The sequence below is a fragment of the Petaurus breviceps genome, unplaced genomic scaffold, assembly GCF_028583685.1.
Source record: "Petaurus breviceps papuanus isolate PSGF00001 unplaced genomic scaffold, PetGlider_PUasm1.0 90692, whole genome shotgun sequence".
NCBI lineage: Eukaryota > Metazoa > Chordata > Mammalia > Diprotodontia > Petauridae > Petaurus > Petaurus breviceps.
The window spans coordinates 2,433,099-2,451,743 of NW_027187313.1; the positions used below are offsets into that span (position 1 = coordinate 2,433,099).

General features: G+C 36.2%; 1 protein-coding gene across 4 annotated transcripts in view; it reads right to left on the bottom strand.

Moving 5' to 3' along the window:
• RASAL2 (RAS protein activator like 2) overlaps positions 1 to 18,645 on the bottom strand; it is a 334,704-nt gene that overhangs the window by 138,647 nt on the left and 177,412 nt on the right. For all 4 annotated transcript variants that reach the window (XM_069065490.1, XM_069065489.1, XM_069065493.1 and 1 more), the window contains exon 3: positions 1,830 to 1,956. In XM_069065490.1, coding sequence (XP_068921591.1) covers positions 1,830 to 1,956 — 127 coding nt within the window. The remainder of the gene's footprint in view (positions 1 to 1,829; positions 1,957 to 18,645) is intronic.

Here is an 18,645-nt window from a genome sequence, read left to right on the forward strand (position 1 = left end):
TAAATAAACCATTTAAATGAGAAAGGAAAAGAGGGGAAGAATTGGATAATAAGTAAATACACAGAAGAAAAAAACAAACAAAAGAAGTTGTAGGGAAGGATAGGAGATAAGTAGGGGATTTGAAATAAACCATGTAACTGAGAAAGGAGGAAAAGAGGGGAAAAATTAGATTACTAAATGAAGAAAGAAAGAGAAATCAATACAGTAAATATAACTGGAGAATGGGTTGAGAAAGGGGAAGAGGCATATTGAGGTCGGGAACAAGAAAGCCTAAAAGAAAAGGATAGCCTTAAAGTAGATTAAGAAAAAATAATTGTAAGGTTAAAGAACTGACTTCCACAAGATTCTAATTGAGGAAAAAAAACCTAGCAGATACACAAATGAAAGAAAATATAAAACTGTTATAACATTAAATGTAACTAGGTTAAAAAATCCAATGAAATGAGAAGGGTACATTAAATAAGAAAACAAAATCCTAGTATCTGTTGCTTACTAGAAACACATTTAAAAACCAGAAACATACATGAAATAAAAATGAGGACTTTCAACAAAATTTACTGTGCATCAGTTGTATAAACAAACCAACCAGGAGTTATAATCATTGCAATCAGACAAAGCAAAAACAACTCAATATCAATACTGAACTTATATGTTCCAAATGGCACAGTGCCTGAATTTACAAAGGAAAACTTCACCGTATTGCAAGAAGACAAAGACAGTAAGACAATAACTGGAGACTTTAATGCTTATTTCTCAGTGACAAATTTAATATAAAGATAAGTAATAGGCAAAATTTTAAAAATTGGACAAATTGCTAGAGAAATTAGAATTAAAAGACTTACAGTAATTTCTTAAAGGTTGATAATAAAATATGTATCTTTTTTAACACCACATGGGAGTTTTGCAAATATTGATCATATATCAAGATAAAGAGATATTGCATATAAATATAACAGGGCAGAAATGTTACATGCAGCTTTTAAACATCATAAAGTAACAAAAATAGTAATCAATTCAGAAAGCACAAACAAATGCATGGATCTGAATGAAGACAATAAAACCCTAAATAAGTAATAAGAAGAACAGATTGTAAAAACAATAAGTATGTGAAAGAAGATGACAACAATGAAATAACATATCAAAATTTATGAAATGTATCTAAACCAATGCTTAGAGGAAGATTACATACATTAACAACACAAAGAGGATGATTAATGAACTGAATATGTATTTTTAAAAGTCAGAAACCAAAACAACAATCTCAAAATAAGCACTAAAGAGAAAATCTCAAAAAAAGAGAAATAAACTGAAAAACAAAAAGACTATAAACTTATAAAACAAAATTTAGCTCTTTGAAAAGACTAACAAAATCGATAGATCTTTAGTCAGCCACATTTTTAAAGAGGCAGAAAATAAAATCAACAAAATAGCAAATTAATAAAGTGAAATAACAAAACCCAAAGAAATAAAAAGAATGATCAGAAATTGCTATGTACAGTTATATCCCAATGAAACAGGGAATGCAAAAGATAGAATTACCCTCAGAATGATAAAACCTCCATCTAGCATAACACCAAATAGAAATCTAAAATGATCCAATCTCAGAAAAAGAAACAGAACTACCCATTAAGTAACCACCTCGTCCTGATGGATTTAGAGGACAATTCTATTAAAATTTCAAAGAACAATTAATACCAACACTACACAAATTATTCTCAAAAATCTAGAAAGCACTCTAACACAATCCTTTTATGAGACAAAACACAATAACAACTATGAAAATCACACAGTACAAACTAGTAAATTTTTTCCTCTGTTTACCAGCTTACCCAGTTTGGCTGCGCCATCTGGTGGGTATTCAGGAAACTGACCCTCAGAGGGGACACTCACAGTTCTCCTTAGGCATCTCCCTTTGGTGGAATCTGTCTGCTGCTCCTGTCCCCCCTCCACCGGTATCTAGGTTAAACAGCAAAAAGAACACTCAATGGCAGGGATGTTTAACTACATCATAACTGAACAAAACTGTCATCAAAGCAAGTAGAGTATTCAAAAAGACTAGCAGAGAAAATGTAGAATGTTTTTAATAAGTAACATCATACAATAATGTAGGCTCCTTTTTCAGAGGTTTATGTAGGAAGGATCAGTATTACACAGAAGGAAAATTAAGTACATAAATACACACACATTATTTTACCTTATGGCCTACAAATATTCAGAAAAGTTAAAAAAAAAGGATAATTTTCCAGAAAAAAAAACCCATAGCATTTCCAAAACAGTATCGTATCCTAGTTAGGAGAGTGGATATCCTTGCTTCACTCCCATATCTATTGAGAAATAGGTTCTTTGTAACTCCATCGTATGTGATACTTTCATGACATTAAAAGTGATCGGCTATATTTATAATTTAAAGACTTTTAAGCAAAATGAATGTTGTACTTTGTCAAGGGCCTTCACTGCATCTATCAAGATATTCCTGTGGTTTTGGATGTTTGGTTTTTAATATGAATATTTATGTTGATTTTTTTCTTGATGTTGAACCATTCTTGCTCCCCTGGTATAGATCCAACTTGATCATAACCACTGTAGTCTGTTTAACATGATTTTGTTGAAGAGTTTTAAATTAATATTCATTAATGATATCATTCTATAATTTTTCTTCTGTGTTTCTTCCTTCTTTGGTTTAGGTATTAGGAATATATTTTGTGTCATAAAAGGATTCTGGTAGGGTGTTCTCTTTCTAAATTTGATAGAATTCTCCTGGGAATCCATCAAGACCAGTAGGGTTGTTTTTTTGTTTGTTTGTTTGTTTTTGGAGGGGAGGGATGTTGCGGGTTGGTGAGGATAGCTCCCTTAAAATTGGCTGTATTTCCTTTTCTGAGATTAGGTTAAGATATCTACTTGGTCTTCTGTCAGTTTGTATATTTTATATTTTGAGGGTACTCCTATTTCTTTCATGTTCTCGGTTTTGTTACCACATAATTGGGTATAATAGGCAGATTATTGGTTATATTTCTTCTGGTTTAACTGTGGTTTAACTTTGCTCATTTACTATTTTATTAATCTATTCACTTCTTTTTATTTAGAATGACTAAAGAGTTATAAGTTTTTATTAGTCTTTCCAAAGAACCAACTTTTAAATTTTATTTATGATTTCCATAGTCTTTTGGTTTCCAGTTTATTTCTCCTCTAATTTTTAATATCTATTCATTTGTGCTTATTTTATGTTTATTTGTTGGCTTTCTAATTATTTTAAATACCTATTTAATTAATTATTTCTCACTTTTTCTATTTTTAATGCATGTTTATAAGGATATAATTTTTCCCACTGAGAATATTAGTTGCAGCCCCCAAATTTCAGTGTATTTTTTTCATCATTATAATTTTCTTCCACATATTTACTGTTTCTATGATTTGTTCCCCTCTTTCACAGAAATTTATAGAATGCTTGAAGGTTTATGAAACAGTCTATATACAATGCCAACTGACAATGGAGAGTAGCTCCTGTTTCTGGATGTACCTTGATTGTATCAAGCCGTGGAACACTGTAAGATTTCATTAAGAAGATACACAATTACTCAAATGAATGAAAAGATGAGTCTAGCCATCAACAGCAGCTGAAGGACACATACTGCCCATCATATGACAAGCAGTCAGACATACAAACCAGCAAGTTGCTCCTTACATAATGCTTCCTTCTGTAATATAAGCACTGCATAAGGACAATGAGCTAGGCCTAGAATAGGAAGAAGAGGTAAAGTAGGAACAGCCTGAGGAGTGAGTGAAATGATCTCAATCTTCTTGCAACCATAAAAGCCCTATTTTTAATATCAGCTTTAATGCTGCCTGATTCTGTGAATACCACCACTTAAAAAAATCAAAATTGACCTGAAAGGGCAATGGTAAAATACATTATAGATTTAGATAAGTCTCAGCATATTACCCGTGAAAACTTTAAAATGGCATAAAGAAACATCGTTAAGAGAAATGTATGAAAAGAAATACAGGTAGGTCAAGAGGGAGAGGATAACAGATGGACAGTGTTAAGACAGACAGGTAAGTAGATGTGTGTGTTTTCAGCTAACTGGCAAGACTACCATTTTGACCTCAGTTAAGTCACTTGACTAGGGCAGCTAGGTGGCACAGTGGATAGAATGCCTTGCCTGGAGTCAGGATGATTTGTTTTTATGAGTTCAAATCTGGTCTCAGATACTTACCAGCTGTGTGACCCCTAGGCAAGTCACTTAATGCTGTTTGCCTCAGTTTTCTCATCTGTAAAATGAGCTGAAGAAGGACATGGCAAACCACTCCAGTGTCTTTGCCAAGAAAATCTCCAAATGGGATCATAGTGAGTCAGATATGACTGAATATCCATGAAATATAAAAAGAACCAGTAGGAGGTCTCCAGATATTAGGGAGATGCTGCATAGAGGTTTTCTGAGAATTGTGGATAAGAATCATAATGGATAATAGAGAATAAATGGGAGATGCCCTTCATTATAAGGGCATCTACTGAAGCATATTTACTTTTTAATCTGAGAACAAAACAAAAACTTCTTGGCATAAGTTTAAAAATTTTTTATAACAGATAAAATATGCCCCAAATATATAACTGAAAACAGCTAAGAAATATGACCTGGCAGTGTGATTATAACTGACCGTACCAGTTGTTTTTCCACTTCTATATTTTCTGTTAACATAAAGGAAGAATCATCTGTTTTAATTCTGATAATATGCTACCAACATTGCTCCCTGTATTTAACAAGAGTTGTTGCCTTTTACTACTGTCTTTGTTCATGCTGCTGTAGGCATTATGGATTTATGCCATTCTGGTTCTTTGTGCTTTAGTGTTTTCCTTTTTTTTTTTTTTTTGAGGAAGTTGGTTTTCTTATGAATTTGGCAAAGAGATCTCTAATTCCATTCTTCCTTTTCTGAAAAAACTGAAAGCCCAAAATAGCAAAACATTTTGCAAGTTATCATTAGAAAATAGTGGAAAGCTTTTGATAAAATTACATTTTTCATTAAATTAGAAAAAAAGATAATGATATTTTAATTTCGGATTTTAAGAGACTACCTTTTATCAAGAGATTTAGTACTGGATACTATGAGAAATATTTAAGAAAAATCTTGCTTGCCTTGTCAAATACCCAAATAATTAAAAATCGTTTCTAATTTATAACAGTCTTATATCACAACACATTTCAACACTTTAGGATATTAATCTTACAAAAAGTCCTGCTCAAATGCTTCATACTGTAGAGGGACGTTCTGAAGATTTAATTTCTGGCAGCTCCTACCATGCTATAGAATTCCTTCAATTATGGCTCCTGAAAACAAACTTTGCTTGTGATTTCTCAGGGCCAATCCTGCTAAATACATAAAGACTCATCACCAGTAATCTAATCACTTGATGATAAATTACTTTGGACATAGAAATCTATTAAACAAAGAAATACAAAATGGCTTTCAATCTTGTGCAGCCCCCTACCACTTTTGTAGAGAATGACAAAATGGTAGAAAATGGGAATGAAAGTGCTAACACACCATTTTTAGACCACAGATAAATATTTACTTCATTATTCAAATTCTAAATGTGACATTCTTAACCAATGACCAAGCTGACATAATGCCCTAGGGACTGATTCACATAAAAATAGTCTTGCTATAAATGCAAATGGAAGATAAAAGGATACTGTAGCTAAAAGGGAAAACTCATATTCTCCCTGGAGAAACAAAGAAGCCAATAGAGTTGGGTTATCTTGTGTCCAAAGAAAAGTAACAATTTCATAAGACAAGGGGTCATCTTGTACTGCCTTATTGGAGACCAAAAGGTCACTATGAAAACAGCTGCTATTTAGTCACCTGTATCTATTGTAAGAGATGAGGAGGGAGGAATATTCTACAAAGTACTCCATAAAACCCTACAAATGTATCAATATATTCTTTGGAACTTGGTGACTTCAATGCAAAGGATTAAGACAAAATACAAAAAATGTATTGCAAAATATGACTCAAAAGAAATGAAAGGAGCTAAAGATTTGCAGAATATACAGAAGCCTTGTGCCTATCTATCATGAATATTTTCAAAACACAGACATTTCTTAATATACCTCCCCATACATTGAACATTCAACAGAACAACAATTACAACAACAGAAACAGATAAAACCAATGAACAAAATTATTATCTCTTATGATTATTATCTATTCTTTTTTATTATCTGTCTTCTGGGTCTAAGATGGGTCACTGCAATTGATCGGGATGTGAGCTGCCTTTTTGTGTCATTTTTCTTTACATTATCTGAGTTAATATTATATCTTCTCCTGATTCCAACCAGCATATTAGATAGAGCACTGCACTTCGGAGTCAGGGATATCCAAATTCAAATTCCCTCTCAGACAATTAGCAGTTGGTGACTCTGGGCAAGTCACTTAACTTCTGTCTCAAATACTTCAACTGTAAAACGGGGATGATAATAATAGCAAAATGAGGCTTTTAAAAAAAAAAAAAACATGACCAACATATAATTTTATTTTGCCTTACTATACACATTTATAACATGGACATTGTTTTTCTTTCTCAATTTAATTTAAAAAAAAAAACAACTCTATGATATACCTGAGAAGCATTCAACTAGCTTGAAGATTTCTGGCAAGAAAAAACTCTAGTACCTTGTGTGGCAGCCAGTTCCACTTCTGCATAATTCTAATCGCTAGGACATATTTTCTTACATCCAAGCAGCTAAATATGGCTTCTCTCCAACTCTCATCCTTTGCTCCTAGTTCTGTCCACTGATTCTATACAGAATAAACCTAATCTCTCACATAACAGACTAAAGCACAGAAGTTGCATCTTCCCTTCACCCACCCAGACTTTTCTTCTCCAGGCTAAACATCACCAGCTCCCCAAGCCAATCTTCACATGGCATTACCATGAAGTCATAACTATCCTGGCTGCCCTCCTCTGCACCACCTTTAGATCAGAAATGTCTGAGTTTTGTGGCTGCAACATTCAAGTGCTGCCCGAACCAGCTCAAAATGGAGTTAGGATATATTTAACAAAATAAATAGAAAACCACATATTAACATTTTATTTTTAAGTTAAAATGCGGCCCACAGGGATCCACAAGTTTAGTGGCCCCATTTCTATTTGATTTTGACACCGATGTTCTAGCTTATCAATGTCTTTCCTAAAATGTGTTTTCCACAAAAGAACATAATACATACTCCAAAAATTTTGTTTGAGCATGGCAAAGAACTTTTTCTTACCTCCTTATTCTTGGAAGCCATGCATCTCAATGCAACCTCATATCCTACTTAATTCATGATGAGTTCTGAGTTACAGTAGTAACCAAATATCTAACGAAGTCTTCCATATCTTATACTTATCAGGCTGTATTTTAGAACCCAATTATAAGAACTGACATTTACGCCTATTAAATTTCATTTTAGTCAATTCAACTCACTATTTTAACTTGAGATATTTAAAACCCTAATGCTGTCAATTAGCATATCAGCTATTCTATCCAGCTATGTGTCACCTGCAAATTTGATAAGCCTGACACCAATGCCCTTATCTAAATCACTGATAAAAATCTTAAGAAGGGGAGGCTATCAAGTCAAGATCCTTAGAAGACTGTGACAGTTAGGACAAGACTTCCTTCCAGGGGTGGAAATACATCATCAATGACCCATTTTTTCAATGTGGTCATTCAAACAGTTCCAAATCTAACTAATTGTACTGCTGTTCAGTCTACATGTCTCCATGCCTATGCACCCCAACCCAAACAACAACAAATAATCAATTATCAGCTGCCTTGCTAAAACCTAGGAAAACTCTATGTATGTTTTACCTCTAATCTATTAATTTACTCTATGTTAAGAAAGAAAATTAGGTTAATCTTGTATAACTTATTCTTGATGAAGTCATAATAATATTCTAGTATTCTCTTCTCATTCCTATAGTACCTTTTACATTCTATATGATTTCTGAAAAATGACAAAGGATCAGAAATCACATTCTCTACATCATTCAGGACCAGAGAATCTCTGGTCTAGGTAACTTGAACTCATAATTTATTTCTAAAGTAATGCTCCTTTGCCTTACTACTAGCCATGCCTGGTCAAACTCCAATTCTAGACTGCTCTCTCACCATCTGCCTCCTTCCCTTCCAGTCACTGCTGAATAGTGATGAAGTCATACAACTATGTTGACTGAGTTTCCTAAAAATTTGTGTCATCTAATCTCATGTGGCTCTCACTGGAGGAAGACTGTGGTTTTTATTCTTTTCTAATTGATTCTCTATGGGCAATGGGGTGGTTCAGTGAATAGAATGTTGACTCCTGTTCCTGAGTTCAAATCTGGCCTCACACATCACTGTGTGACCCTGGACAAGCTACTTGATCCTATTTGCTTTAGTTTCCTCATCTGTAAAATAAGCTGGAGAAGGAAATGACAAACCACTTCAATATCTTTGCCAAGTAAATCCAGATGGAGTCATGAAGAGTTAGATATGACTGAATAACAACACAATAAAAAGTGATTTTCTAATGCATTTCCCACAATAGTTAAACCAAACCTTTCCTCTCCTCAGGATTCTCTTATGACCCCTCCAACTACCCTCTCAGGAGATCACACCTCATACTTTACTAAAAAGCAAATCCAATCACTTTCCCCCTTATTCCACGTCTCAAAACCTTAGTATCAAGCCATTCTCCTACCTCCTCTTTTATACCAGTCTCTGTTTAAGAGGTAGCCTTTTTCATCAAGGCCAAACCCTTTTACCTGTCTTTGATCCTAGCTACCCCCTTCCATCTCCTTGGGCAGACTGCCTCAGAAGTCATCCCTCCTCTCTCTAATTTCCATCTTTCCTTATCTCCTGGCTCCTTCCCTCTTGCCTAAAAATACACTTAGGCATCAAATCAAATCAATCAACCAATGAGCATACACTAATTAATTTTCTACTACGTGTAAGGTTCTATAATAAGTACTAAGGATACAAAGACAAAAATAAAACAGTCCTTGGGGCAGCTAGGTGGCACAGTAAATAGAGCACCAGTCCTGGAGTCAGGAGAATCTGAGTTCAAATCTGGCCTCAGACACTTAACACCAAAACTAGCTGTGTGACCTTGGGCAAGTCACTCAACCCCAATTGCCCTCCAAAAAGTAAAAAAAAAAAAACAGTCCTTGTTTTCAAGGAGTTTACATAATGTCAAGGAAGAAAAGATACACATATAATACAAAGCAGTTTCGTATTACATGAGCAGTGGGGGCTCTGTGTAGCTGAGCAGATAACCTAAGGGCATCCACAAGGCACAAGGGAGGAGGGAGTGCATTCCAGCCAAGGGCAACCAACAATATAAGGTAAGAAGATGGGAAATGAACACCACATGGGAGAAGTTGGACCCTATGATCCCCTCAAACTATTGTCTAGATCCTCCCATTATCAACCAGACTCCTAACAAAAGGTCAAATGAACAGACATTTGAGTGTGGCCCATGATGAGTCAGACAAAGTGTTAAGCACTAGGAATACACAACGAAGGCAAAAAGAAGCCCCAGCTCTCAAGGAATTCAGTGGGGAGATTACATGCAAATAATTATCTACAAACAAGATACAGACAGGATAAATTAGAGAAAGTCTGGAGAGGGAAGATACTAGAATTTAGGGGATTCTTCTTGTAGACAATGAGATTTTATCTGGGACTTGAAAAAAGTCAGGGAAATCAAGAAGATGGAGATGGCAGGGAGTATTCTAGGCATGGGGGTAGCTGTAGAAAAGTAACAGTTGAAAGACGGAGTGTTTTCTTCAAGGAAAAGCAAAGAGGCCAGTGTCACTGGGTCACAGATTACCAATGGGAAAGAGTGAGATGGAAGATTGGAAGATGGGGACAAGGGGACAATGCTATGAAGGGCTTTGACTATTTTGTATTTGGTCCTGGAAGTCTTAGGGAGCCAATGAAGTTTACTGAATATGGGGGTGATGTGGTCTGACCTGTGCTTAATGAAGGTCAGTTTAAGAACTGAATGCAAGATGGACTGGAGTGGGAAGAAACTTGTGGCAGGCAGACAAATCAGAAGACTATTGAAATTTTTGAGGGGTGGATGACAAGGGATCGCACCTGGTAAGTGGTAGCATCAGACAAGAAGAGAGAAAATATATTAGAGATGTTACAAAAGTTGAATCAATAAGACTTGACAACAAAATGTATATGTGGGGTGAGGGTGAGGAGCCAAGGATAATGCCAAGGATGGATGATAGTGCCCTCATCAGTAACAGGAAAAGTTAGGAAGAATGGAGGCCTGAAGAAAAAGATGAATTCAGTTTGGGGCATGTTGAGTTTAAAGTGTCAGTATTCGATGCCTCTGCTTCCTTTATGCTCACTCAGTTCTCAGTCCCTTACAATCTGACTTCTGACTTCCCTCAACTAAAACTGCTCTCTCCAAAGTCACCAATGATATCTTGATTGACAATTATATGGCTTTTTCTCAATGCTAATCATCCTTGATTTCTTTGCCACATTTAACACTGTTTTCTACCCTCTCCTACTCTCTACTTTATGGGTTTTTCACGACACTGTTATCTCTTGATTCTATACTTACTTGTCTGATTAATCTTTGTCAATTTCCTTTGCTAGTTCTTTATCCATATCCTGTACATTACCTGTGAGACTATCTCAAGTGTCTGCCTTCAGCTCCCATATTTGCTCTCTTTACACTTTCTCCTATAGGTTCAGTTATCATCTTTATAGAAATAAGTCAGATTTATATATCCAGCCCTACTTTCTCTCCTGAGCTGCAATTGCATTATCAACAACTCCTTATTGGACGTTTACGTTTAGAACTGGATTACCCTAGACATCCCAAACCCAACATGATGAAAAGAAAAATTTTCTTTCCCCCCAAACACTCCCTTCTTCTAAAATTCCTTTTTTTTTTTGTCAAGTGTACCATCAGCCTTCAAACCATCCATGTTAAAAACCATAAAGTCATAGTCAACTCCTTACTTTCCCTCACCAAATACATTTAATCAAGGGGTGGCTAGGTGGCGCAGTGAATAGAGCACTGGCCCTGGAGTCAGGAGGACCTGAGTTCAAATCCAACCTCAGACACAACACAAAAGCTAGCCGTGTGACCTTGGGCAAGTCACTTAACCCCAACTGCCCTCCAAAAAAGGCAAATATATATATATTCAATCAGTTGCTAAGTCTTATTGATTCTACCTCTACAATATGTCTCTCATCCATATACACTTTACTATTCACATGGATGTCTACTGTCTTAGTTCAGGCCTTTGTTACCTTTGATTACTGAAATAACCTCTTGACTGATTTCCCTGTCTCATCTTTTCTTTTCTCCAATTCATCCTCCACCCAACCATATTCCCAAAGCATAGGTATGATGCTACTCCATTCAAGAAGTTCTAGTATCAGCCTCTAGGATCAATAAAAACTCTTCTGTTTGGCTTTTAAGTTCCTTTCAACCTTCCTACTACTCAGGATATGCAACATTCTATTTCTCATTTCCATGCCTTTAACTCATCCTATAACTGGGATGGTTCCCTCCTCACCTCTGTCTCTTAGAATCACTAGCTTCCTTTAAAGCCCAGCCTAGAGCCACTCTTAGTAAGCTCATGTAGGGAAGGGACTGTTTAATTCTGATCTTTGTATTTCTAGAGTCTGGCAGTGTGCCTGGCACAGAGGAGACACTTCACCAAGGCTTACTGCTTGATAGATTGATAAAAGGTAGTTCAAAGTTCTCTAACAATCTCTTTACTCCTTCTGGGCAGCAACTCCTTATTAGAGATTTAATCTAGTTCTATCCTTTTAAAATCCAAATATTATTCTCTATTGATCACAGAAAACAAAAAGAGAAGAAAAATATTATTTGGGCAGCTCTCCCTTTTGCCCATCACCCATTATTATCATCCTATGTGCCCTGTGCCTTCTAGGATTCTCTGCTTTTGCCCAAAATAAATAAAATCAAACAAAACTACTTCTGTGCTGCCCTTCACCAACCTCTTCTCATTTGGAGTGCTAAAGCTCCTGACAAAACTCTTGCAGAACCATGGCATTTCCATATTTGTCATTTTATCAATCTTTGCTTCTATCTTCCCTACATATCTTTTTAAAATAAGGAGTAGTCAATGAGTTCCTTCTGCATCCACATCTATCTTTTTGTACATCCACATGTATTTTCTATTCATCAACATTATTTTTTCCTTGGCATCTTCAGAATTTCATTCTTGAAAACCTCTCATTACTCTTAGCTAACTTTTCTTGGACATTTTTAATCCGTGGGGTTCCACGCCAACACACATCTTCATAGCCCTCAGAAATCTGTTCTTCCAAAATTCTGTTTTTTAAAGAGAGGCAAAAGTGAAGTCAAAACAGGGTTCATATGCTGGCCAACCAGGAAGGGATTAAAGTATTAGAGAGCATGATGAGGACAAAGGACACCTTCAGATATCAGGCAGTGGGAAAAGTAGATCAAGAGAATGATAACAGAGAAGGGAATTTCCAGAGTTAACAGGTGATTCTGAGTGTCACAGTGCATTGTAGATATTTTTTTTTTGGACTTTAATATTTCCACAAAGAAGGAAGACATCCAGTATAAGCTGTTTTAGCTCACATAAGGGAAGGCATAAAGTCTAACCTGAGATACCTGGGGAATATGAGTAGGGAGATAAGGGAAGAGAGGAAACAAATACACACAAATCACAATCACCAGAGAGGCAAGAATATGACACGATCTCTGGAGAACCTAGATACATCTATAAATTAGTCACAAAAAAACCACCCATGCCTGGATGAGATGAACTTCAGAAAAGCCATGCAGGAGAAAGGAAGAGGTGGATGTGTCAATGAGAGACAACCCACCTAACCCAGTGCCCAGAATCTCACTACTTGGCCTAGCTTGACACCAGAACACCCAGTGCTTTATCCTACATGATGTGGGTTTTATAGAGATGGTAAGTTTATTTAGGAGGGAGTGTGAAAAAGCTAATTCAGAATCAGCCATGTCAGTGGAAAAAAAGTGGACAAAGATTGCCTACCATGTTTGGATTTTCATCTAAGCATAAACACTGTCCTTCAAAGCAAGATGGATATTCCAAATATCAATTATTGTTTTCTATGTATGTAACAGGATAAGGGTCAATTTGTTTTCAGCAGGAGCTTCCCACTTAGCAGTTATAAAATTCCAAACAAAAGCAGAGTTTACATTAATAGAAAATGAATCAAATTTATCCTTGTCAAAATGACCTGCAGATGGAAAGCCAGGGGGGAGAAATACATAAATCCAGATTTCTTTTGCCTTTTTAAACTGGCTGGTCCCTGCCAGATATTTCAGTCCTTCTAATTCTTTTAACTCTAATCTGATTGGCTGTACATTCCTTTATTTTTCAAAGAGAAAGTAGGATTCAGAAATCTCAATACTCCCCCCTTCCCACCTCAACCCCCACACTGTCTTTGGACTGGGATGGTGCCAGGCCAGCTGGAGCCTTTCCTGGCATTCAGGCAGTGAAGCATATTCTATCACACATGGGCAATGTCTATTTGGCTCAATTTGTTAAGCCAATGAGTCATTTCTCAAGGTGATCATCTTGGCAGGCTCTTCTTTATGTATACTGCCTGGATTTAGTCTTCTGCTATATTCACAAATTGATAATTGGTGTATTTAACACTCCTCCCATGTATACACCCCAAACAGACTTTTTTGCATTTCTAACAGGAAACATGCAGGGTAAGAGAGCATTAAAAGATGCCACATACTGACTTAATACCCGAGTGGTGCTGCAGACTAATATAATCCTCCCACATTCCAACTGTATGCCTAGCTAAAGATTCGTTTTAAATCCTCACAGAACCCTCTTAATTGATCTAACGCAGTAATAAGCACCCCATGATTACTTGATTAGGGCTTAAAACAGTTGTTAGACCATTTTAGTTGGAAATTTTTTAACTCTTTTTTCTATCATTTCCTGTAGGCCCAAAGTAAGTCAGTCAGGAGTTTTAGAAGAATTATCAGAACACTCAATTTGTCATTGCAGAAGCAGTCGTATCAATGGCTTCATATACTGCTTTGCCAAAAGAGACTTAACCCACTTTTCCAAATGTAGAAAGGACAGAATGTACCCTTCTGTGTCAGTGCATTCAACTTTTTTTCAATTCACTTTTATCACTTGGGCAAAGTTTGTGCAGTTCTTGTATGTCCTTCTTTTAAATACCAAGTTGGAGGAAATTAAGACTTCCACTCCTGAGCAAACAGAACCAGAGAACTGAAGGGAACCTTAGGATCATTTGTCTCTACTTTAACAAGACCACTCTCTACAACTTAACCTCGCCATCTGCCTCAGTTCCTTCAGCTACAAAATGGTAATAATAGCACCTACTTCACAGGTGGGTATGAGGATCAAATGAGATATTTGTAACAGAGCTCAGCATAGTGTCTGGCACACCCAGCAGGTGCTGTAGAAATGCTTATTCCCTTCCTTTCCCTTTTCTTGCAGTACACCTGAGAAGTAGTCTCTATTCTAAACATGAAGAGCTCTCCTAAGGAGGACCCTGCCACTTCCCCAGGCTGCCCATCTCACTCTGGGAACACTCTGATGGTCAGAACCTTTTTCTTCCATTGAAACTACACCTGCTGAATACAGATTGAAGAACTCCTTTTCTACTTTACTTTTCTTGAGTTTCTTTTGGTCTATGTTTTCTTTCACAACACAACTATTATGGATATATTTTGCATGACTACACATGTATATAACCTTTATCAAATTGCTTGCCTTCTGAATGACCTCCCCTAACTCCCTGCAGGAATCTGGAACTCAAAGTTTTAAAACTGAAAGTTAAAAATTGTTTTTACACTTAACTGTGGAAAAATAAAAGACTAAAAAAGAGAAAAAAAGAAACTACACCTGTCTCATCATCACTCCCACCTTTGGATCCAAGCTCTGCATCCTTAGAGGGTAAACAGGACAGCTCTAATCTTCTTCCACAAGTACTGAAATATACCCACTCATTTTCCTTACGACTTTTCCAGCTAAGAAAACCAAGTTCCCACAACTAATTTTTGTATTGCATGTTTTTCAGTCTCTTCACCCTGGTAGTTCATCTCTAGATGTATTCAGGTCATCAATAACTCTCCAAAAATGTGGTGGCCAAAAATTGAACCCAATCCAGATGTGATTTGACTAACACAGAGCAGAGAAGTGCTCTTACCTTCCTCTTTCTGGATTTACTTCATGCAGCTCCAAAACACAATCCTTTTCTTGGTTGTTTTATCACATTGTTCTCTTATATTGAGTTATAACCTGAAAAATATCTGTGGGCTTTAACAGATTTAACTCTTGTCTAGCTACCCCTTTCCTTATCTTGTACAGATAGAATTGTTTTTAAAATTCATCTTACAAGTTGTCCACTTCAACTGTTGAGTTTTTCTAGATTCTCACTCTGTTCTCAATGTGTTAGCTACTCTTCTCACCTTTGTGCCATGTGAAAATTTGATAAACATACTCTCCAAGCCTTTATTCAAGTCACTCAAAAAAGGTTTTAGAAGATATGACAATTTCCTGAAGGATTCCACTAAAGACCTCTTTTCAAGTTGACATCGGTCTGTGGATAACTATGTTTTGTAGTTGGTCATTCAAACAGTGCCAAATCAAATCAACCTCTGACCCAAGGCCTTTCTTGATTTCCCTGCCCCCAAATGACTTGGCATTTTTTTTGTTTATATTTTGTGCTTATTTACCTTAACATATATTGTTTCCTCCAACAAGAATGTAGGCTCCTTGAAGTTGGGAATATTTCATTTTTGTCTCTCTATCCTTGGTGTCCTGTACAGGTGACCAGACTATAATAGGTCCTTTTTTGATTGAACTTAACTGATTTCTTTGTCCTATGTTTATGAAGACAGCCATCATGTTTGCAGAAATTCAGGTATACTACTGTTTATCATCATTTTATCTAACATCTAGCAACTCAGCTATGCCAGGCATCTAGGTGGGTCAGTACAGAGCCAGCACAGAAAATATAGACAGAAGATCTGAGTTCAAATCTAAACTCAGACACTTATTAGCTGTGTGACACTCCCCCCGCCCCAAGTCATATAACTTCTATCTGCCTCAGTTTTCTCAATTGAAAAAAGGAAAAATTCCTTCCCTCCACTCCCTCCCTGACCCTCCCCTCTACTTCCTGCCTATCTACCCTACCACTTCAACTTTCAGGGTCTATTTCCTCAGTTTATAAAATAAAGGGTTTAGGGGCAGCTAGGTGACCCAGTGAATAGAGCACTGGCCCTGGAGTCTGGAGGACCTGAGTTCAAATCTGACCCAGACACTTAACACTTGCTAGCTGTGTGACCTTGGGCAAGTCACTTAACCCCAACTGCCTTGCCTTCCCCCCTCCAAAAAGCAAAAAAACAAACCAAAAACAAAACAAAAAAAAAAATGAGCCCTCTTGGGGAGGCTATGTGGCACAGTGAATACAGCACTGGCCCTGGAATCAGGAGGACCTGAGTTCACATCCAGCCTCCGACACTTAACACAAAACTTGCCGTGTGACCTTAAGCAAGTCACTTAACTCCAATTGACCTACCTTTCCCCCTCCAAAAAGCAAAAAAATAAATAAAGGGTTTAGATTTGATGGTTCTCAAGGTATCTTACAGCTCTAAATATTACAATTTTATGTTCCTATATTTAAAAAAAATTAGATTTATCTGACATTCTTGACTACCTTTTTAGAGATTACTACTTCCCTTTCTCAAATGTTAACAAACTATGCCTTTAATAATACATTGTAGAATTCAGCAAGGAATGCAAATCAGGCTCATCAGTTTAGATTCCCTCCTATTATCCACCCCCCCTTTTTTAAAAATTAGTACTTTTATCTATTTCTAATATTATGGTACATCTCCTTTTATGTAAGAATATCAGTTCTTTAAGTAGCCCAGGACATAGCTCATGTGGTTAACTGAGTTTACTAAGGATAACTAAGTTTTTTTTCTGAGCATTCCCTAATTTATCTTTGGAATCAACAACCTGACAAAGCACAAAATAAGGGGAGATAGTAAGGAAAAGGAATTTTTCTCCAAATTTATGTTAAAGACCTTTTGGGACCTTGGGGAAATGGGTAGTTAGAGACTATTAAGTTTCATAATAGTAATGTACAGTACCTAAAGTCACCTTACTACATAAAAGGAAATTCTTCAATGTGGTGTAATAGAAAAAAACAATGGATCTGGAGTCAGAGGAACCAGATTCAAATTGAACCTCTGCTACTTTCTATCTGTATGAACACAGGAGTGTCATTTGCCACTGAGGACCTTAGCTCCTTCATCTATAAAAGGAGGGGATTGGACTAGATGACTCATGAGGTCTCTGCCAGATTTAAATCCATGATCCTCTGACTTTATCTCTAATTTAATTAAAACAGTCAGTTCCAAATACTTAGGGACCAAATTTTCTAAAATTTGTAAGATTTGTAAAGCTTTCTAAGAATCTGTATTATCAAACTTTTTGTTTCTTCTTTAGCTCATCTGTCTTTAGACTCATTCTTATATCACTTCCTATGGGAAAGGTGAGGTAGGGCAGAAAGGAGTGTCAATTCATTTTAAGGCTTCTCAGCAGCTCGATGAAAAGAAAAAAACTAAAGGAATAAGCAGTATGATATTAAATAGGCCATATTATTTATAGGAAAAAGGGACTCAAGCTATCAGCTAGCCAATTATCTACATTTTATAGGGGAAAATAGGCCCACAAAATTGGGTAAGCGGTAGGTCCAACATTCCAACTTAAGTTGGTCACATCTTCATCCAGTGTGTTTTCAACTAGAATAGTTTGGTTAAAATCAAGATTTGGTATTATAACTACAAATTACTAAAATATACTAAATCACTTTCCTAAGCTGCTACAGATAATAACAAGAAGTTGCTTATACCAATATTCATTTAGAATATTTGCTGTAGCACTGCATGGTATATAGAAACAGCTGCATGAATGTTTGAGTAGAAAAGTATTAGTAAAAATGTAGATTTTTTTTTAGTAAAATGTAGTAAAAATAATGGTGGAAAATTAGAAGATTTATTCCTAACAGGAAAAAAAAAACAGCTCTGGGGGAAAAAACCTAACTCAACTAAGAATATTCTCTCGCAGAATTCACTAGCCTGGGGGTTTTAGGCAGGCAATAAGTGTTTATTGTCTGCAAAAGCTGGGGATGCAAAGAAAAAACAAAAAACAGTCCCTGTCCTCAAGGGATTAACATGCTATAGTGGGTTTACAACATGTATGTATATGGATATTTGGATATGTGTATATGTGTAAATGTACATATATTTTAGTCGCATATGGGATGTATAGAGAGTAGACAGAAGGCAACTCTGGGAGGAAAGGCTCAAATACTTAGGGGACAGGCAAAGGTCTCCTGTGAGATGGCATTTCAGCTGAGTCTTGAAGGGATTCTAAAAGCTGGAGGTAAAGATATAATGTTTAACCATTTTAGACAAAAACAACCCCAAATTATCAGGGGGAAAAAAAAGATCAGATCAACTTTCAGCAGCAAAAAGTTCTATGTTCCACTATTTAACACTGCCTAATGACCAAACAGGGTGGTTTCATTTTTGTTCCAGTATGTTATAAATCATACAATAAGT